This window comes from Pezoporus occidentalis, unplaced genomic scaffold (genome assembly GCF_034315485.1).
Source record: "Pezoporus occidentalis ecotype Australia unplaced genomic scaffold, CSIRO_AGI_Poc_V1 ctg159, whole genome shotgun sequence".
NCBI classification, from domain to species: Eukaryota; Metazoa; Chordata; class Aves; order Psittaciformes; family Psittacidae; genus Pezoporus; species Pezoporus occidentalis.
In genome coordinates, this window is record NW_026913415.1 from 157,439 (window position 1) to 175,686 (window position 18,248).

General features: G+C 54.3%; 1 protein-coding gene across 2 annotated transcripts; it reads right to left on the reverse strand.

Annotated features, from left to right (window-relative positions):
- Positions 1–170: 170 nt before the first annotated feature.
- SNX1 (sorting nexin 1) lies at positions 171–15,924 on the reverse strand. Of its 2 annotated transcripts, none has more exons than XM_062612063.1 (15): positions 15,750–15,924; positions 11,776–11,878; positions 10,725–10,861; positions 9,591–9,657; positions 8,403–8,446; positions 7,283–7,424; positions 6,701–6,779; positions 5,925–6,000; positions 4,167–4,280; positions 3,937–4,030; positions 3,161–3,366; positions 1,796–1,939; positions 1,370–1,450; positions 856–927; positions 171–590 (listed from the first exon to the last, which is right to left on the reverse strand). In XM_062612063.1, exons 1-15 carry the CDS (start codon positions 15,894–15,896, stop codon positions 540–542), a joined length of 1,557 nt encoding a protein of 518 aa, XP_062468047.1. In that variant the 5' UTR covers positions 15,897–15,924; the 3' UTR covers positions 171–539. The 2 variants fall into 2 exon arrangements, with proteins under 2 accessions (XP_062468047.1, XP_062468046.1); XM_062612062.1 differs by having other exon boundaries at positions 3,937–4,048.
- Between the last annotated feature and the right edge of the window lie 2,324 nt (positions 15,925–18,248).

Below are 18,248 nucleotides of genomic sequence, written 5' to 3' on the forward strand. Positions count from 1 at the left end.
CCAGCGCAGCCCCGCTGAGCTCAGACCTAAAAACAGCCCCGGCCGCGGCGGGGCCAAAGCCGCAGCAGGAGCCGCGGTAGCGCCCAAGGTCACAACACGGCGGGAGCATCCCCGCCTCCCGCGGCACCGTTACGGCTCCCGGGCACGGCCGCAACCACCCGGAGCCGGTGTGCCCTGATAGAAGTTTTATTACAGAAGTTAACAGCGCTGCAGGGTAAGATAATCATTAGAGTCCTAACCCAGCCTGAAAAATATACATTTCACATAGAATGTTCCACCCCCGCTGCAGGTCTGGTCTCAAAGCAGGAAACCGGGGTCTCTTCAGTAAGAAAATATATGTTGCTAAATGAAAAATATACAGTTAGAAGAGTTACTGGCTCGCACGCTGCTTGTCCAGGGGTTAAACCTCTACCAGCTCCAGAGTGTTGAACGAGGATTTGTTCACGTGTAAAAGAGGAAGAGGTATAGTGTATATAAAAAAAAAAAACAACAAAAAAACCAAAAAAAAGGCAAATCCCAGGCTTGCTCTTGTGCTCCTGTTAGGAAATGGCCTTGGCCTCGGGGAGGAACGCTTCCCAGTACTTCACCAGCTGCAAGAGGAGAGACAGCACAGTCAGGAGCCTGCAGGGTTTTGCCAGCACAGCTCAAGTTGAGAGAGAGCTGAGAAGCACGGGGTGGGGGAATAGAAGCCCCTCCACAGGGCACAGCCTCCCCAGAGGCATCCAGGGGGGTGCAAGGCTTGTATCTGCCCCTGCTCCAGCCCATGGGGGCTCATCCCTCCCCTCACCCAGGGACAGGATGCACCCGCAGTGGGGTTCACACTGAGCTGAGCTTCAAGAGGTAAAACCCACTCACCTGCTGCTGAGAGTTTAGTAACGTCTCAAGGTATTTTGTGACGTGGTTTCTGAAGTCCTTGGATTTCTCTTTCTGCAAGAGACAGGCACAAGGAGTCAGCGCAAGGCCAAATGCATCACCAAACAAACCCCTCCAGCTTCTGAGGGGGAAGGAGAAACCACCAGGGTTTCCCTGTTCCTCCTGGGGCACCACAGAGACCAGCACAAGAGCTTGAGAAGTCAAGCATGAAGCTCCTCTCCGGTCACAGCCTCTTGGCTCAGGGGCTCTCTGCGCACCCACCTTCATTTCAAAGGGTCTGCTTCTCACACAGAAACCTCCCCGTGGCCAAACGCCACCAGCCCTGCCCGGAGCAGCGATGCCACAACCGGGATGTGGCCAGATTTACAGACGCTGCCAACCGCTGCGCTGGGAGCAGGGTCAGGAGCCCAGGGACCCTCGCCTCATGTTCCCAGCCAAGGCACACCAAGGCCAGGCAGGTGGAGGGCTGCAGGCTGAGAGCAGGGGCCAAACCTACCTCAAACCGTATCACTTCCTTGCGGATGACGGCAGAAATCCGTTCGAAGTCCCTTTCGTACTGTGTGACACGAGACTCCCACTGCAGAGAGAGGAAGCATGCGGCCGTCTGCAGGGCAGGGGACGTGAAGAACCTCTCGCTGCCCTCTCTAAGCAGTTCTGTACTCATGACTGTGAGAGAGGCTCTGCCAGAGCAAAGCTCGGCGTTCCTGGCCCTCACCCTCGCAGCAAGCTGCTTCCTGGCTTGCTGTGAGCAAACCACAGGAGGTGGGACACAAGCAGCCCCTCCTGAGGCTTCCCGCAGGGCTTGCTCAAGGCTGGCTTATCTCTTGATGCACACTTGGCAAGAGATACCCATCCCTTCAGCAGCGGGGCAGAGCACAGAGGGAAGGAGCTGAGCAGAGACCCAGCGCACCCCGGTCCCTACCTCCGTGATCTCATCCTTGGCCTGCTGCAGCTTGTCGGGTTTGTTGGCCCACAGCAGCCTGGCCTCCATCTCCCTCTTCTTCTGCAGCATGGTCTGGGCATCCTGCCACCGCTGCCAGGTCTTCATGCGCTGGTCAAAGGCTCCCTGCAAGGAAGGAGCAGGGACTGAGCTCTGCTTCATCAAGCGAGGTCCTGGGCTCTCCTCTGCGTAACTCAACCTGAGCCAGAACACGCACTGCTCTACAAGGTGCAACATCAACCAACTTGTGCCTCAGGAACAGCTTTGGGGCCTCTCTCCACACAGGGGTTTGCCCACCAGCCCGAGGGTTTGGCAGGAGCCACTGAAGAGCTCCAGCCACATGCAGGGTCCAGTGCAAGCCTGGACAGGCCTGAGGCCACCCATGAGCTGGCAGCACCCCAAGCACAATGTCTGGCACAGCCCCAAGCTCTGCTGGGGGCCCACTTCAATCCTGCCATGAGGGGCAGTGAGGGGCTGCCTCTGCCCACCCCACATTGGATCTCTAGCAGCAGCTCACAGACACGCATCAGGAGGCCAGATGGCCTTAAGCAGTCCTGCAAATCACGAGTCCAAGCAAGGAAAACCCCATGAAGCATCTGAATGCATCCAGCCAGATTGTGGGGAAGAGCTAGAAAAGCAAAAGCAGTGTCCCAGTGTCCCAATAGCCTGGTCAGAAGGACAGAGCAGCCACGAGGCAGGTAAAGTCTGAGGGCTCCTTACCAGAACACCCCAGCCTTACACCTCCAGCACTACGGGAGATCTTGGCCCTGCTCTGGAGCACCCACCACACCTCCCAGTACAGGCTAGCAGACCAAAGAGGCTTGTGCCTACTCATGAGGCTGCATTCTGGCCTCTGCAGCCTCTGGAAACAACTGCAGAGACACAGGACATGTTTGGGGCAGGAAGGAGTCAGCCTCCAGCTCACTTGGGACCTGTTTCTTTCAGCCCCCAGCACACTGGGCAGGCTGCAGGCTCAAAGACTCAAACTCTCCCCCAGCAAATCTGTTTGCAACACCCAGATCAGAGGTTACCAGCTCAGCCCCTCTGCAGTAGTCAGTTTTCACCTCCAGAAGGGTTGAGGCCACCTGCAAGCCATGAGCTTGCTGCACAACTCCCCCTGGAGAGCAGCAGCACAGTAAGGCCTCACCTACCTCACTTTTCCAATCTAACCACTCCAACACATCCACAGCTGGACAAGCAGCAAGTTTTCCCTCTGCCTGGATAGGTCAGAAGCATGACATGCCCTGTGCTTGAATTTAGAAGACCAGCTAGCTGCCCTCTGGCACACCAAAGTCTAAGGTCAGGACCAGCAGCAGAGCCTAGGGCTTGCCCCAAAGGAGTGCTCACCCTTACAACCGAAAGCAGGCGGATGTAGTCTCCCAGGAGCTCAGCCAGGAGGAAGAAGTCATTGTTAGCCTGTTCGTGGTGCAGCTGCTCAATCTTCTCTTCCACCTCAGCCAGCTGGGACAGTGCCCGGGACAGGGCTGTGTTGTCCTCCGAGCTCCCCAGCATGGCCAGGCTCTTTGCAAACTGGGCTGTGTTCAATGCTAGCTCTAGTGAAGGAAACAAGAGTCAACCACGGGGCCTCTCTTCCCCAGGTGCTCTGCAAGCCAAGCCCCAGCCTAGAGGTCAGCCCTAGCAGCTGCTCTGCTGTAGCCCCAGGAGGTGTGGGCTGGAAGAGCCAGCACCATCTCCGTCAGAGCCAGCAGCTCCTGCAGCACAGTGGGAGGAGGGCTGGGAAACTCCAGCCAGGGAGGAGAAGGGAAGCAGCAGAGTGGGAGGACAAGGCAGAGCTTTGCAGAAGTCAGCCAAAACATGCAGGGGAAGAAAACATCCCCGCTCCCTGCCAGAGGACAGCTTGGAATTGGTAGTAACATCAGCTCTGCTCAGGTTTGCTACTGCAGCTTCATCCAGCAGGACACCAACATCCTAAACTGGTAGGGCTGGGCAGAGGAGGTGGGATTACTGTTCTACTTATCTCCCATGATAAAGAGACAGGGAGCTCTTAATAAGGCAGCTCTATGGCATCTCCTCAGAAGTGCCTCCTGGGACACCTGCACACCAGTGCAGGTCAGGTTTAACTGCTACAGACCAAGCTTCAGCTCAAGCAGGGGGCTTGTCACCTTTCCTGTGGTTCACCAGTGTCTCCACCACAGCGTGCAGCTTCCGGAGCCGCTGGTCCTCACACTCCACCTCCTGCAGCTTCTCCTCAAACCACTGAAACGAATCCAAGAGCTGATTCCCACACATGGCACCGCTGTGGGGCTTTCCTGGCATCTCCCACCCAAAGCTCGCTCTGGCACACAGCTCCAGAGAGAGAACAAGGACAGCCCAGATGTGTCCTAACACTTACTATGTCCGATTCATTCATCTTGATGGTCATTTTACTGACAGCATCTGTAGCTTTGTTGAACATCTTCAGTATTCCTGCTCCACTCAGAGCCTGGGTCCCCACTGCTCTTGGTAGCTGTAAAAAAATAGCAATAGTTTGCTTTGCCAGGAGATAGAAACAGCTTAGACAGCAGCCACCACATCATTCTCCCTTGTGGGTCCCTTGACAGACAGGGCTTCTCTGCACACAGCTCCTGCAAAGGATCAGCCAGACACTGCCTCAGCAGTGGCAAAGTCCACACAACATTCCCAATAACGGGACTGGAGTAGTTTACAAACAGATGAGGAGCTCCTAAGTGTTACACTGTATGCGGGGTCTGCCTGTTCTGCTTGGCTGAAGTAACACAGATCTGTAGGAACCAGCCACACTATTGAACTGAGGGCTGTAAGAGCTGCCACAGGCACACAGGCACGTAGCAGAGCTGGGAAATATTCTAAACCAACCACCAACTACTTTCCAGGGAGAGTTGAAGCTGCCCAGCAGCAAAGTGAGGTGTTTCCATGATGCCTGCTCCTACACCAGAGCTCCAGCACAGCGTTAGCACTGGAGTCACTCAGGCCAAGGCTCCTCCAAGGCTGAGCCTCTTGAAGAATGACTTCTCCACATCAGGCATGCAGATGGGGCATGGTCACACTTCCCACTGAGGAGCAGGGACCACACCAGCCACATGTTTCAGTAGGAAGCCAGCTCTCCCACAGCATCCGAGCATCAGGACGCCCCTCATCTCCAAACAGCAGGCTACACTGCTGTCATGGGTTTCAGAGAGCAAAGACCACCCGTGCTCTCAACACAAACCCCCACCACAATGGATGCAAACAAGGCCGAAGCTCTTTGTGAGTGTGCAGTGCTCGGACAAGAAGGAAGTTCTGTTGTATTCACATCGCATGGCAGGGGTTTGGTAGCAGGGGGCTGCAGGGGTGGCTTCTGTGAGAAGCTGCTGGAAGCTTCTCCCATGTCCAATAGAGCCAATGCCAACAGCTCCAAGACAGACCCAACACTGGTCAAGGCCAAGCCCATCAGTGACACTGGCAGTGCATGATAATATATTTAAGGTGGAAAAGTTGCTCTGCAACAGAAACTGCAGCCAGAGAGGAGAATCTGTGAGAACTCTGCAGACACCAAGGCTGGGCAGAAGCTCATGGAGGCCTGTCTCCTGTAGGAAGGACCCCACTCTAAAGCGGGGGAAGAGTGTGAGGAGTCCTTCCCTGGGGAGGAAGGGGCAGCAGTGACAACATGCGGCGAACTAATCACAACCCCTATTCTTCATTCCCCTGCACCATTATGGGGGAAAAAAAAAGAGAATTCAGGAGTAAAGTTAAACCTGGGAAGAAGGGAGGGACGGGGGGAAGGCGCTTTAAGATCTGGTTTTACTGCTCATAATCCTGCTCCAATTTGATTGGCAATAAATTCATTTTCCTCAAGTTGGATATGTTCTGCCCATGTTGAGTGATCTCCCTGTCCTCAGCTCAGCACACCAGCTTTTATATGTTCTCTCCCCTGTCCAGCTGAGGAGGGCAGTGACAGCAGCTTTGGTGGGCACATGGCACCCAGTCAGGGTCAACCCACCATATCTGTTATCACTATCGCTGGCTAAGAGCTCTTACAGAGTTTTGCTGCTTCTCACTGAGCTTTGAAGCATCATGGCTCATTGACTGGTTATGTACCGGTTTCTTCTGCACTTCCAAGATACTTGGAGCTACATTATTGCGCACTACTGACCTCCTCCTTTTCCAAGAACTCCCGGACGTCTGGGTCCTGCAGCATTGTTGGGTGGCTGACCACCCTCCGGAGGTACCTGTGCAGAGGAACATGCCAAGAGTCACTTTGGTGGTAACAAACCTGGCTCCAAGCCACCACGAGTCACAACACGCTGCTTGTTCAACCTGGAACAGCAGTCTGGGAGCTGCTCTCCTTCACCCACCAGGAGCCCTACCTCTCTGTGGACTTCAGTGGGACCAGCCTGCAAGACCAGCCCTGCCAGACCTTTGATTAATAGTTCCTATAGTGAGAAATTTACTGGATCTGCCAAGTGATCAAGATCCAGCCTTACATCTTTAACAGCTTGAACAGATCTTTCAGAGGCTGCAGCTGGAGGGGATCAGCACCCCAGTACTAACTACAACAGGCAACACAGAGCAAAGGCCACTTGTGGCTGTGTAATCAAGGTGCAAGCTAGAGATCAAGTTGTTTCTCACCTGCTCTGCACTGTTCGTACAATTACTTCACATTTTTTGGCTCCTGAGACAGCTCAGTTTGCTCCCTGCATTGTCAGTGGAGTTTGGCCAGATTTAGACCAAACACTAGCAGAGGCTTTTGAAGCAGGAGATTGTTTTACAGAGTCAAAGCAACTCTCTGCAGCTGCAACTCTTCAACAGCTTCCAATTTGCCCCAAGCCTAGAAGCTTTTCCCACATAGTGGGAATGTGCAGCCAGTCTGACCTTTCAGAGGTCCCTTGCTTGGCTCAGGCAGGAGGGAAAAGCTGTTGGGGTCTGTACCTCTCTAGAGCAGCCCGTCTTTTCTCTAGGAACTCTGCGGAGGAGGAATCTTCCTTCCCAACTTTCACTTTGGTCATTCCTAGCACAGAAGGAAGACACAAATTACTGAGCTGCTTCACACTTGACACACAAGGTAGCATGGTTTGTCACAAGTTACAGGCTATCAGGGTGACAGCAGGAGAGGCATTTTACAACAGGAATTAGACCTTGCATCAGCAAGAGCTACTTGGAAATTTAAAATCTGTTTATACCTAACAGCTAGCAGAAGTAGACATGCAGGAGAGGCAAAGCAATGCCAGGCAAGACTGGAAGGGTTACAGCTGCACCCAAGTGGACAGCACAGAGCAGAAGGCTTTACTCTACATCAAGCAGGTGCGGAGGCACCTGCAAACCCAAACGAGGCTTTAAGCTCAGAGCTCCAAGTATGGAACCAGAGCTTTGTCTGTACCACAGAAGTCAGATGATTTTCCATAGCTGCTTCCCATGGCTGCTGTGCAGCTTCCCTCTCAGCTCTGAGACTGCAGGCAGGTCTGGCCTTCAGGCACAAAGCTCACCATTGGAAGGACCGGCTCCCCCACTCACCTATGAGACTCTTCTCAGGCGGCGGAGGGACGATGAACCCATTCTGGGCATGCTTCTCAGACAGCTTCTCATAGAGACCCAGGAAGTCACTGAACCTCCTTTTCACTGAGAACTGCTTGCTCCTGAACATTGGCATGCTCGTCTGGGGGAAGAGACGGGACTCGGGTCAGACTCACCCAGGGAAGCTGGCCCCTGCATGCACAGCCTTGCTTGCTCTACCTGCTGTCACTTCTGGCAATGAGGACAGCTTGAGCTCTGCAAGGTGTGAGCAATGAAGAGAGCAAACTTCAGCCTAGGTTTTCAGCAGCTTACCTCCTAGCAGTTCTCCTTGGCCCAAGCAGCAGTATTAATGCCCCTAAACAATAGAGCAGCTGCTACTGCAGCCACAGGCTGCTGGGTGAGCCCTGCCTATTGCCTAATCCCATCATCCCTGCTCCACACAGGAACAGGGACTGCTGTCATGTCACACTTGTTCACCTTAAGACTACAGGGGACACCAGTGGCTTTTGACTGTTTAGAGAGCAGGACCAGAGACTAACAAGTCCCCCTCATGCACCATCAGCTTCAGACCACAGGATGCCTGTAGCCCAGCAGCTGCTGTACAGACATTAGGAGCAACCTTTCACAGAGCTCAGAGCAGCATCTCAAAGCTCCAAGGAGGGCAGCAGCTGCAGAAGGCTCCATTTCTTGACTAGTACAGGATGGCAGGTCCTGACATGAAGCATCAGCAGCTCTTCAGCGAGAGCTGAGTTCAGGTTGGCTTAATCTGACACTACCATCACCACTGAACCTTTAGCAACAGCCCCAGCACCTGGGGCTCTCCCAGACAGATGTCATTCCTGCTGCTCACTTCCAGTGATGAACATCGGTATCAGCCAGGACAGCAAAGAGGTAACTAGCTGTAAAAAACAGAGTCTCCTTTCAAATAGATTCAAAACCCTATTTCTCAGCTAGGCTCATCCTTTGATCTCCAGGGGTGGATTACAACTCCTGAATCCATGTAACAAGGTGCTCAGACCTCCTGTGTATTTAGGTCACCACTGGCTCGCCTAAGAACAGACAGTCTGGCTGCCTTGGGAAGATAAAGGCACCCATGTCAGGTGCTATGAATTAGACATACCTGTGTTGACACTTTGTAGGCTACGTAGGCATTCATACCATCCCCTGTGGAAAACAGGAACAAGGCATCAGTATCACAAGATCAGCATCATCTGAATGCAAAGCACAAGGCTCCTGCAGTCTCCTGGCCTTCGCCTGCCTCACTGGTTCTGATCTTCAGCCTGATAGAGCCCCGAATCCTCACACAGGCAGCATCTCACTGCAGGACCTGGACTCCTGCCCGCTAGGCATTTCCCCACCCTGACTGCTGAGGCCTCCTTTTCCTTCCTAAGGCAGTCAACACTGACAATCGGGGACTTGTTACACTGACAGCGTTTGGGCTGACTCTACACATCTGCTCAGCACACAACAATTTGGTGGCTGTGCAGCACATGAAGCGGCCTATTGAGAGGGTGCAGGTTCAGGCAGCCCCTGGCTGCATGTGGCTGGATTCGGAAACATCACACGCAGTTTTCTGCAGCTAACACAGAAATACCCTTGTTTACCTGGTAGTTCAGCTGAAGGGCACTCTCAGAGGTCTGCTGCTGCCCTTAGGATAGCTCTGATTCACAAGTCAGTGTACCTCCCAGTTCCAGAGATCACAAGATGGAGCGAGAGCAAACTGCCACTTGTGAGGCTGCTCCACTGGCTGGGATCAGATGTACCCCGGGGACTGTCACATAGCTGGCCAGGTTCCTCTGACCCCCACTTTCAGAGAGAAACCCTCTTGCATCTCAGTTTGAAGCCAGAGCTGCTTCCCTGGCAAGCACAGCTGCTAGGGAAGGTGCCAGAGCACAGAATAATTTAGGACACCTAGATGTAGGTGAAGGCAATTTTGCCTCCCCCTTGCCAGCTGCACACAGGACAGTGCTGCCTGGAGGTCAAGTCAAGTTGGTCACCACAGTTCCAGGCACCAAGATCTGCTACTGCAAGCAACATATTTCACCTTCCCAAAAACTCCCTGCCTTTGAGGTCTCTGTCTTTCCGGAACCTGCTCCTGGTTTCAGGAGCATTTGCGTGCTTTGTGCAGCTTCATTTCTTCTAGCTGTTGGAAGAAGTTTTGGAGAAGCTACTCCAGGATCAAGTTTGCACTTGCAGAGACAGCTCAAAAGCTGGAGCTGTGGCATGTGGAGACGATAGCTGCATTTGGTCCTACTGCCAAGCTTGGCTTCTCTAACTGTGCCTCACTGTGCAGCAGGACAGCACTCACCAACTTTCTCTGGGTCACTCACTCCTACAGTCAGCTCAAATTTGTCCTCCTGTTCCTCTTCTTCCAGCTGTTTGAAGTAAACACAGGAAGACAGCAAGTTAAAGCTGGAAAGTCAGGCTTCAAACCACCCTAAACCATGAAGTCACATACATTATAGGGAGCTTGTCACGCTACAAAGACATCTTCGGCTTTTCTGTCTGGCTAAGACCACTCTAAAGTCCTGGAGCTTCTCACTTGTGTCCAGGCTACATATTTCAAGGATCTCAAACTGGGTTTGCTTTACTACACCACTGTCTGCACAGACTGATGTACAAACTGCTCAGCCCCAAGGTGAAACTCCAGAGTCCAGCCTGAGCTCTTTGCAAGAGAGTTCCCTTTAAGCTCTTCTACATCACGATTTCAGTTCTCACTTGAAACAGCATCAGATACTGAACCTATGCAGAAGTTGTACTGTGCAGGCACAGGGGGGTGGAGAGTCAGGATAGCAACAGGCAGACCAAGGCTGAACGGGTCTTTTCATCATGCCCTGCACTTAAACCAGTCTGTAGCCAACCTGAGACACTACTGATGGTACTGCAGAGTCCAATTTCCTGAGCTTGGGGGTGCTTGGGGCAGAAAAGGAGCAATTTCCTTGTCTCCAAAATAGTTTCAGTCTCTCCACAGAAAAAAAAAACAAAACAGATTTAGGCCAAGCACCATTTGATTAAATGGGCTTGGCAACCAGATTACAAACTCTGCTTAGAGACCCTGTACTCTCATGTCACCCAGGAGACTCTTTCAAAAAGATGGACGAGAGTTGGTACACCATTTGCCCCATCTTTAGCAATACAGTGTGCTAGAGGTCAGAGTCACTGCTCAGACCCTCAGGACTGGAGCAGGCACTTGCTGTGTGAGCTTTGGAAGCAGTTCTGCGCCACCACATGAGCAACAATGCCATCAGCCTGGTCTGAACCCCACTTCAGTAGTATCAGTCCCAGGCTGATGGCCCAAGATGCAAGCCAGGGCATCCAATACAGCAATTACATTGATTGCATTATTTAAGATGCATGTTTACAACTAAGTAAACAGACAGGTTCCTGCCAATTACAGTCTGAAACCAGCAGGGCAAGTTGGAAAGCTCAGAGCAATTCTCACCTCCTCATAGCTCTTTGGAGAGTTTCTAGAAGAAGAGCTTGCAGCTACTTCTAATGAGGGGGCAGGATTGGATGCTTTGGCCAGTTCCTTCTTCTGGTTGTTTTGCGTGCTGTCTAGAGACAACTCTACAGTGGCATCTGTCAAGACAAGTTTGCAAGGGTCAGCCTCTGTACTTTGGAGTTCTGAAAAGGTAATTTTGATATATCAGAGACAAGCATGAGATCTAGGGAGTAACAACAGTCTTATTTAGAAAAAAAAAAATAAATCTATAGGGATGCCACCTGTAAGCACTGGGAAAAGCATAACTTAGTGCATCTCCATTCCAGTAAGAGTATTTGGTCAATCCTGCTGGAGAACATTAAGCTAATGCAATAAACTTATACTGGAATGAGGCAGGCATCACCTCCTTGCTGTGTGCTAGAGGAGCTGCACACTCTAACAGCCAAAGCCAAGCTGGCTCCTACACGGCACACAGGCCAGCCTGGAAGGTTGGCTCCTTCCCAGGACATTTCCCCACCCAGAGGAAGTATAGCCTTCCACCTGTTAGCAAGTGTCTCCAGAACTGACCTCCCTGCTGGAGGTGTCCCACCATGCCAGGGTTGGGAACAGCCTGACCCTCCTTGTTTTCCCCTGCTGAGGGGTGTTCTGTTTCCTGTTCCTTGGGAACAGCCATGTCTCTACTGAAAATGCTTCCTCCACCTGCACAGAGGGAGGAGAAGGTAGAGAACAAAAGCCTTTTAACTCTGACAGACACTCACCGCCTTACAGCTTAGGCAACAAAACTAAATCAAACCCCGTTTTTAATCCTCTTCAGCTTCAAAACAGTTAATCCAGCTGCATGATTATGCCAGAGACCTGGAAAAGGCTACTCCGACCTTCCCAAAAATACCATCAGAGCTCAATGCTTCCAGAGCAGACTGGAACACGAGCTGGAGATAAGGACCTGAGAAAGCCCAAAAATATCCACGACCCACATACCAGACTTAAAAGCAGATCTCCCCAGGTTTACAGTTCAGAAAGCCCCATCAAACACCCAGAGATACAGACTCACCGGCAAACAAGTCCTGATCATCTTGCTCTACACGAACCCCATTCTCTTTGGAAGCGCTGCTCACAGGGAGAAGAGATTCCCTTTTCGGAGCCATGGGCTTGCTCTGGAAGAGAATTAAAAGCACACAGACAAGAGGCTATTTACACTGAGGAATGGAAGCTGGAGGAGCAAACAGCTCACCTTCCTAGCCACTGCCACACAGGGTCACTACTGTGTGAGCAGAGTGAGAGGACATCAGACTGCTTCCCTTCCACCCATGCTCTCTGCCAGCAAGGCTGCACTGAGGCATGCCTGCCATTAAGGACACCAAGAGTCACATCAAACTTCAGAGCCAGTTTCCCCCTGATGCTGAGCAGAGCAGGAGCAGCCAGCAGGTCACCGAGATGTGCTAGGTCATTGGGACATGCCAGCCCACAGGCAGAGAGCCACAGCCCCAGTCCTTCCACTACAGGTGTCAAGAGCAGCAGGCAGCTGAGTACACCAGGGTGCTCCTGTTCAGAACACCCACAACACACCCGGCCATGCCACTTGCAGGTAGTGACGTGCACACCAGCACTAATGCCACATCAAGGCAGGTGGGCAGCACTGAGCCTCTGAGCTAACCCACAGTGAGTAGTGAGCATACTGCCAGCAGGAGATCCCTTCCCTTGGGAAAGCCAAGCCATCAGTCGCTGGCAGCAGAGCCAAAGGCAAGACACCAGGGACCACAGAAGCCTTGTCAGCAGCTTAACTTGTGTGGCAGCTCAACCACTACCATGAACAGAGCTGCCCTTCCCCAGAGGGCTGGTTCTGGCCTGCTTTAATGGAGCAGCCCCCTTCCATATGGTCCAGCAGAGCTCACATACTCCACTGCCCTGGCACCTTCATGGGGCCAGAACATCTCCTACACCACCACTCACAGCTGGACCAAAGCCGGGCATGGCTCTCTGTATTTTGCAACCAAGTCTTGCACATCAAGCTTTGCAATCCAAAGCTCATGCTCCCCTTGTACAGCTTGGCCGGGACAAGCCAGCCCTGAGCCCCAGGGCCAGGACTTACCACACAGCTGATCCTGCCACAGCAAACAGCCCCTTGGCATGTAGCTTCACTGGCCGGGGAGGGGGGATTCTGGCTACTGGAAGCAGGCATGGGAACAAGGCGTAACTCCACTCAAAAGCCTGCACACCAACCAGTCCACCACACCAGAAGGTAGAGCTATTTCTGCAGCAAGCACTATGGGAGCCAGCATCACAAATCCTCCCTCGGTTTGGAGGCAGACAAGCAAGAACCAGACAGCAAGAGCTGTTCTCAAATGTCTCTGCAGAGAACAGAGCAGGTCTTTGATAGCCAGTAAATGGAGCACTATCAGCAGTGAGTCCAAACCAACAGGCTCCTTTGGCACTTCCTTCTGCAATGAAGCATCAGTTCCCACTACTCCTGAAGGAATAAATGAGTGGGCTCGAGTCTTTTGAGTACATAAACCACCAGTGACATTAGATGGTGAGTGCTCCTATATTTTAGGGTATTTTCCTGGAGAAGAAAGCTGGGACATAACTACATCTGCTAGTGACAGAGAGTGGGGAGCAGAGGCTCCCATGTCAAACGCATCACCTAGACCCATCCCCAGGCACCTTCAGCACACCCAAGCCAATGAGAGTGCTACCACCACCAGTGACCCACATTAGGGACACCTGTAGGTCTCATTCAGATCCTCTGCTTCTACAGCTCTTCAAGCTGGTAAAAAAGAAACAAAAAACACTCCACACAGACAAGGCAGGGTGGGCTCTGAAGCTTCCCTAATGACTCCCCAGCTCCCACATGCAGACACAAACTATCTGCTTTTCTACCAGGACAGCTTCTCAGTCTGCCTTAAGTTCAGCTCCTAGGCCTGTGAATGCACCACACTGTTCCTACTTCTCCATCTGCCACTACAAAAGAGGCACAGCCCCTTCCAGCTCAGCTCACAACACTCCCCCTGCCATCCCCGAGGGTTGATTTAGCACACCCCAACCACCACATGTGCAGGCAGAAATTCACTAGGTCCTGCAGCAACAGCCTGATGCTTACAACAAGGGCTCAGGGAGCTGACCCTTGAGGGCATCCCTGGAGAAGACTGTGGTCACACATGGATCCAACCTTCATCAACAGACAGACAAGGTCCAGCTCAGCACTTGTGCCTGACCCAAGCACCTCTTTGCTGGCTATTGTACAAGGGCTAATGTTGCCAAGCCACCTGGACGCTGCCAGCCGGGTGGATGGGCCTCACCAGCCCCCTGCTTTCCCACAGTGTTTTGCTAATGCTCAAGGGCAGACAGACAAGCAAAGCCATGAGGTCGCACAGGAGAGCCAACTCTTAGTATAACAGTTGCTTCAACAATACTAAACACCAGATAAGCTGCTTTAGCTCAACAGGCTCCAGCTTCAGCAGAGGAACACTTTATTTGCATGAAAGCCCATGGCAGCTGGCGCTCATCTGCAAGGGCTGCAAAGCAGCAACACCTACTACATGTTCCAGGTCTTCAACAAAGAAAGGTCCTGAGAAGTTCAAGACCATGCCAGCCAGACACACCAGCATCTTCCTCTTGCAACTCCAGGGCTGCACTTTTCCATGGTATTTTCACTGTTGCTTTGCCCAGACCAAGTCTTTTTGAGACCAAGTCTCAAAAAGAGCTTTATCCTCTCAAGCTCACACAGGGCAGAATCTACCCATATCTCCCCAGATCTGCCTTGTGCCCTGCTTCTGCGTGAGCACAGCTCACAGGCACCAGGGCAGCACCAGGCAGGTGTCTGGAGAGCCTCCTGCCAGAGCCACCATCTCAGGCCCTGCTGGCAGGAGCAGGCTGGACAGAGCCTGGGTGAGGCCGGCAGAAGCTCAGCATCAGCCCTTGCAGGGGACAACTTGACCTGCCTCAGCCTGCAGAGCTTCTGGCTGCACAGCAGCTGGCTGAGAGGGATTCAGCTTGGGAAAGCACCAGCCAGTGTCTGAAATCCCCTCCTGTCTGCTGATCACTGACTGGAGCAAATGCTGGCACAGCTGGCATGGGTTAATGCCAACAGCCTTCAACAACATGGGTTTGTGCACAGGAGACAATAGAAAGAAAAGGTGCTGAAACCTCTCACCATTCACACCTCCACCTTCAGCAGGGAATTCATACAACACCACAGCAACCTGCTTCACTGAACAAGTACCACCAACCCTTCCTACAATCGCAGTTGTGCCAGCACAAGGCAAGGGAGGTCACTGAGGTACTGACGAACCTCTTCACCACAAGCAAGGGAGGTCAGAAGTCTCCAGTCCTCTCACCCTCACTGCAGGGAGGGGTTCATCACCCAAAACCAAACTGAGGGCAGCAAACACCACATCAGCCACACCAGCACCCTCTGAATGTTGAGGGGCCAAGAACTGATGCCGGGGGAAGGCAGACAGGGCTGTGAAGCCTCACAAACTGCCCAGAAAAGCTCCGGAGGTGCAGCTAACAGTAAAACACCAGCGATGAAGCCTGCTTGGGAGTCACTCAACACTGACCCAGGTGAGTACCGAGAAGCAGGGAGCTTCCCCCAGCGCCGTGCAGAGCCATCTTGACCCTGAAGGGCTCCTTCAGGGCACTTGGGCTCTGCAGGACAGGCATGCTGTAAGCGGTTTATAACGGGGGGAAGCGCGGAGCAGCCTGGCAGGAGCCCTTTCGCAGCCCCACAGCCCACTGCGACCCTGGGGCACTGCCTCGACCGTGACCCAGGGCGCCTGAGGTGCTCTGGGGAGGGAGGAGATCCGGGCCTCCGGTCGGGAACAAGAGCCACGGACACCGACACCCCCCGCTCCCTTTCACTCCGGGGTGGTTCGCAGAGCTGGTTAAAAACCAAGCCCGGCGGCCCCCTCGCCGCTGCCTGCAGGCCCCGAGCCACTCTGCAGGGCCCGGCGCCGGAGTCTCCCCCTCACAACCGCCCCAGGCCGGGCCTGCCCCCGGGGCGTCCCCCTTCCCCCTGCCCGCACTCACGGTGCCGGTGAAGATGTCCTCGCCCTCCGAGTCGCTGTCGCCCCCCCCCGGCGCGTCGCCGTCGCCGCCGCTGGAGCCGCGGGGCTCGGGGAAGGGCGGGGGCACGCGTCCGGCTGGGGACGGGGAGCGGGAGCCGCCCGACGCCATGTCCGCGCCGCCGCTTCCGCTTGCGACCGCCGCGCCGGAAGTCACGGCAGCCGCCTTAACCCGCTGGGGCGGGGCCGGGGGGCAGGGCGGCCTTCGGATTGGGCTGTACCTCTGAGTGCCCCGCCCCCCACGCCAGCGGGAGCCAATGAGCGCCGCCGCTTTCCTCCCCTGGCAGGCGTCTCTGCTTCCCCATGGAAACGGCCACGAGCCCGGCGGGGGAGTGCGCCATTCCACCGGGGCGGGGGGGATGTCCCTGTGTCTGTCCCCCCCCGCGGGCAGTGGGCGAGCCCAGGCCTGAGGGCATGGCCGCGAGGCGCAGCAGCCGTGGTCCCCCCGGTGCCCCCGCCGAGGCACCGCCATCCCTCGGCCCTCGGTGCCTGCGATGTCCCAGCCGGAACAGCCGCGGCCCTTCCCGTGTCGCGGCCACCCTCCCCTCGGGCCCCTCCGCGCACCGGCAGGGGCGGCTCAGAGGTGGTGGGGAGCAGCTCAGGAGCGGCAGCGCTGCCGCAGAGCCCCGCGGCTCCTCCCGGAGCACGCAGTAACAAGCCTTGTGCAAGCCCAAACCGTTCTTCCCAGCACCGCGGGATGAGCCCCTGCACCCAAAGACAGCGACTGCCCCTGGGGCAGGCACGGTGCGGGGTCAGCCCACGCCACAGGGCGGGTGCCTGTCTGGGGGCAGTGCCAGAGGAGCCGGGCAGGGACCCTGGGCTCCACCGGCTTCGGGCTCAGGGGAAAACCCCGATGCAGATCCCGGACACGGGAGATTTTCCTCCTTTTGTCACAGCCGGTTCCTGCAGCCGAACAGCGAAGTCCACGGAGACCCCCGAGCCTTCCGTGTTGGAGCATTTGGTTTTCCACACGATTACAGCCATGTTGCGCGTTCTTCCTCCGTCCACACTGCTCTCAGGCGAGGAGCAGCAGCGCTGGGTCCACGCTCTGCCCCGCTGCGAACAGAAAACATGACACATCCTTATCTCGAAGGACGAGCCGATGTGCTCGTCGCTTCCCACACATCAGCGGGCAGCTGCGAGTGCCCTGCAATCTGAAATCACCTCTGGGCTCGCAGTGCCGAGGTCCGCTCTTCCCCTTGCAGGTGGGTCACTGCACAGGGATGCTCCCAGAGTGCCTCACTGGGTTTGAAACTGGGGGGTTCACCCTGATGCCCCCCCATCACGCTGTTGAAGTGGATGGCTGGGGGTGTGTAGGGACGAACACAGCTGGCTCAAAGATCAACTTCCCAACAACAAAGCATGAGGAGCAAAGCGGAGAAGGATTTGAACCTTCTGTTGGTAAACTTGATTGTGAAGGCAGAGAAAAGGCTGAGGCTGTAGGACACAAAGATGAGCAGGAGAGGCATCAGGATGATCTGAAGCCCCTTCCAGTGGGACCTTACACACTTTATGATCAATAGCCTACATGCCAGCTTTAACACAAAGGGCAGGAGCCCCCCCAGCCCTGCATCACATCTGCAGCATCTCTCACCTCTGCACAGCTGTATTTAGGCATCTCAATTGCTCCTCTACCATGTATTTCTGAAACAGAGAGCAGTCTTGACAAGCAACAGAGATAAATCCTCCTCACCCCTCCCTTCTCCTCCCAGTCTCATCCTTGTACTCTGCAAAGTCCCACTGCGCACTAACCTTTGGAGGATGTTGGTTTAAAAGGAGTAATTTCACCTTCTCTCAACTACAGGGGTTGGAGCTTGGGCAGAGGATAGCTTCCAGAGATAACATTCTGGTGCAAGCCTCTTTTGAATACACACCAGGCTTTGGGTATCAAGTTCAGACCTCTGGATGGACATAGGTGTCCCATATCCCACAGAATCAGGAGAAATCCCACCACAGAGCCAGGCAGGAGCCACAAACATTTCTACAGACATTGTCCCTATTCAGCCCCTCAGCCCGAGATGCAGAAGTGAGGGTGAGCCTGCGGTAGTGATGGTCAGTTAAAGCTCCTGAAGGAAGAGGCTTCAAATCCTGAGCATGAGGATTTCTGCAAGCCTTTCTGATCATGAGGATGTTTGCAAGCCTCTAAGGCTAATTAGTCTGAGCGCTCAGAGAGAAGAGGTGCTTTATCACCCACCCATGTATGTTTAAGATCCCCATAACCTACCCATCTGTGCCCTCCTGAATACATAAGATCCTCCCTTTCCCCTCAGGGCAAGCTCTGAGTCCACCTTCCCCACCACATCCCTTTCCTTCCAGCCCATTCCTCTCCCTGGAGGCTCAATTCCCCTCTGACCCCCCCTAAGCCTTTCTCTTCCACTCCCCCCTTTAATCCTGTCTGGGTCCTCTGTGCATCCCTCCCTGCTTCTCCTTCCCCTTTAATGCACACTCAGATCCCAGGGGACAC

Excerpts from the sequence above, each read along its gene's own strand:
- SNX1 (XM_062612062.1), bottom strand. The coding sequence starts at position 15,896 with ATGGCGTCGGGCGGCTCCCGCTCCCCGTCCCCAGCCGGACGCGTGCCC. Across the intron at positions 4,049-4,166 it reads AGATGAATGAATCGGACATA|CTCTTGGATTCGTTTCAGTG; the intron begins GTAAGTGTTAGG and ends TGTGGGAATCAG. Across the intron at positions 928-1,369 it reads AGGAAGTGATACGGTTTGAG|AAAGAGAAATCCAAGGACTT; the intron begins GTAGGTTTGGCC and ends TGTCTCTTGCAG.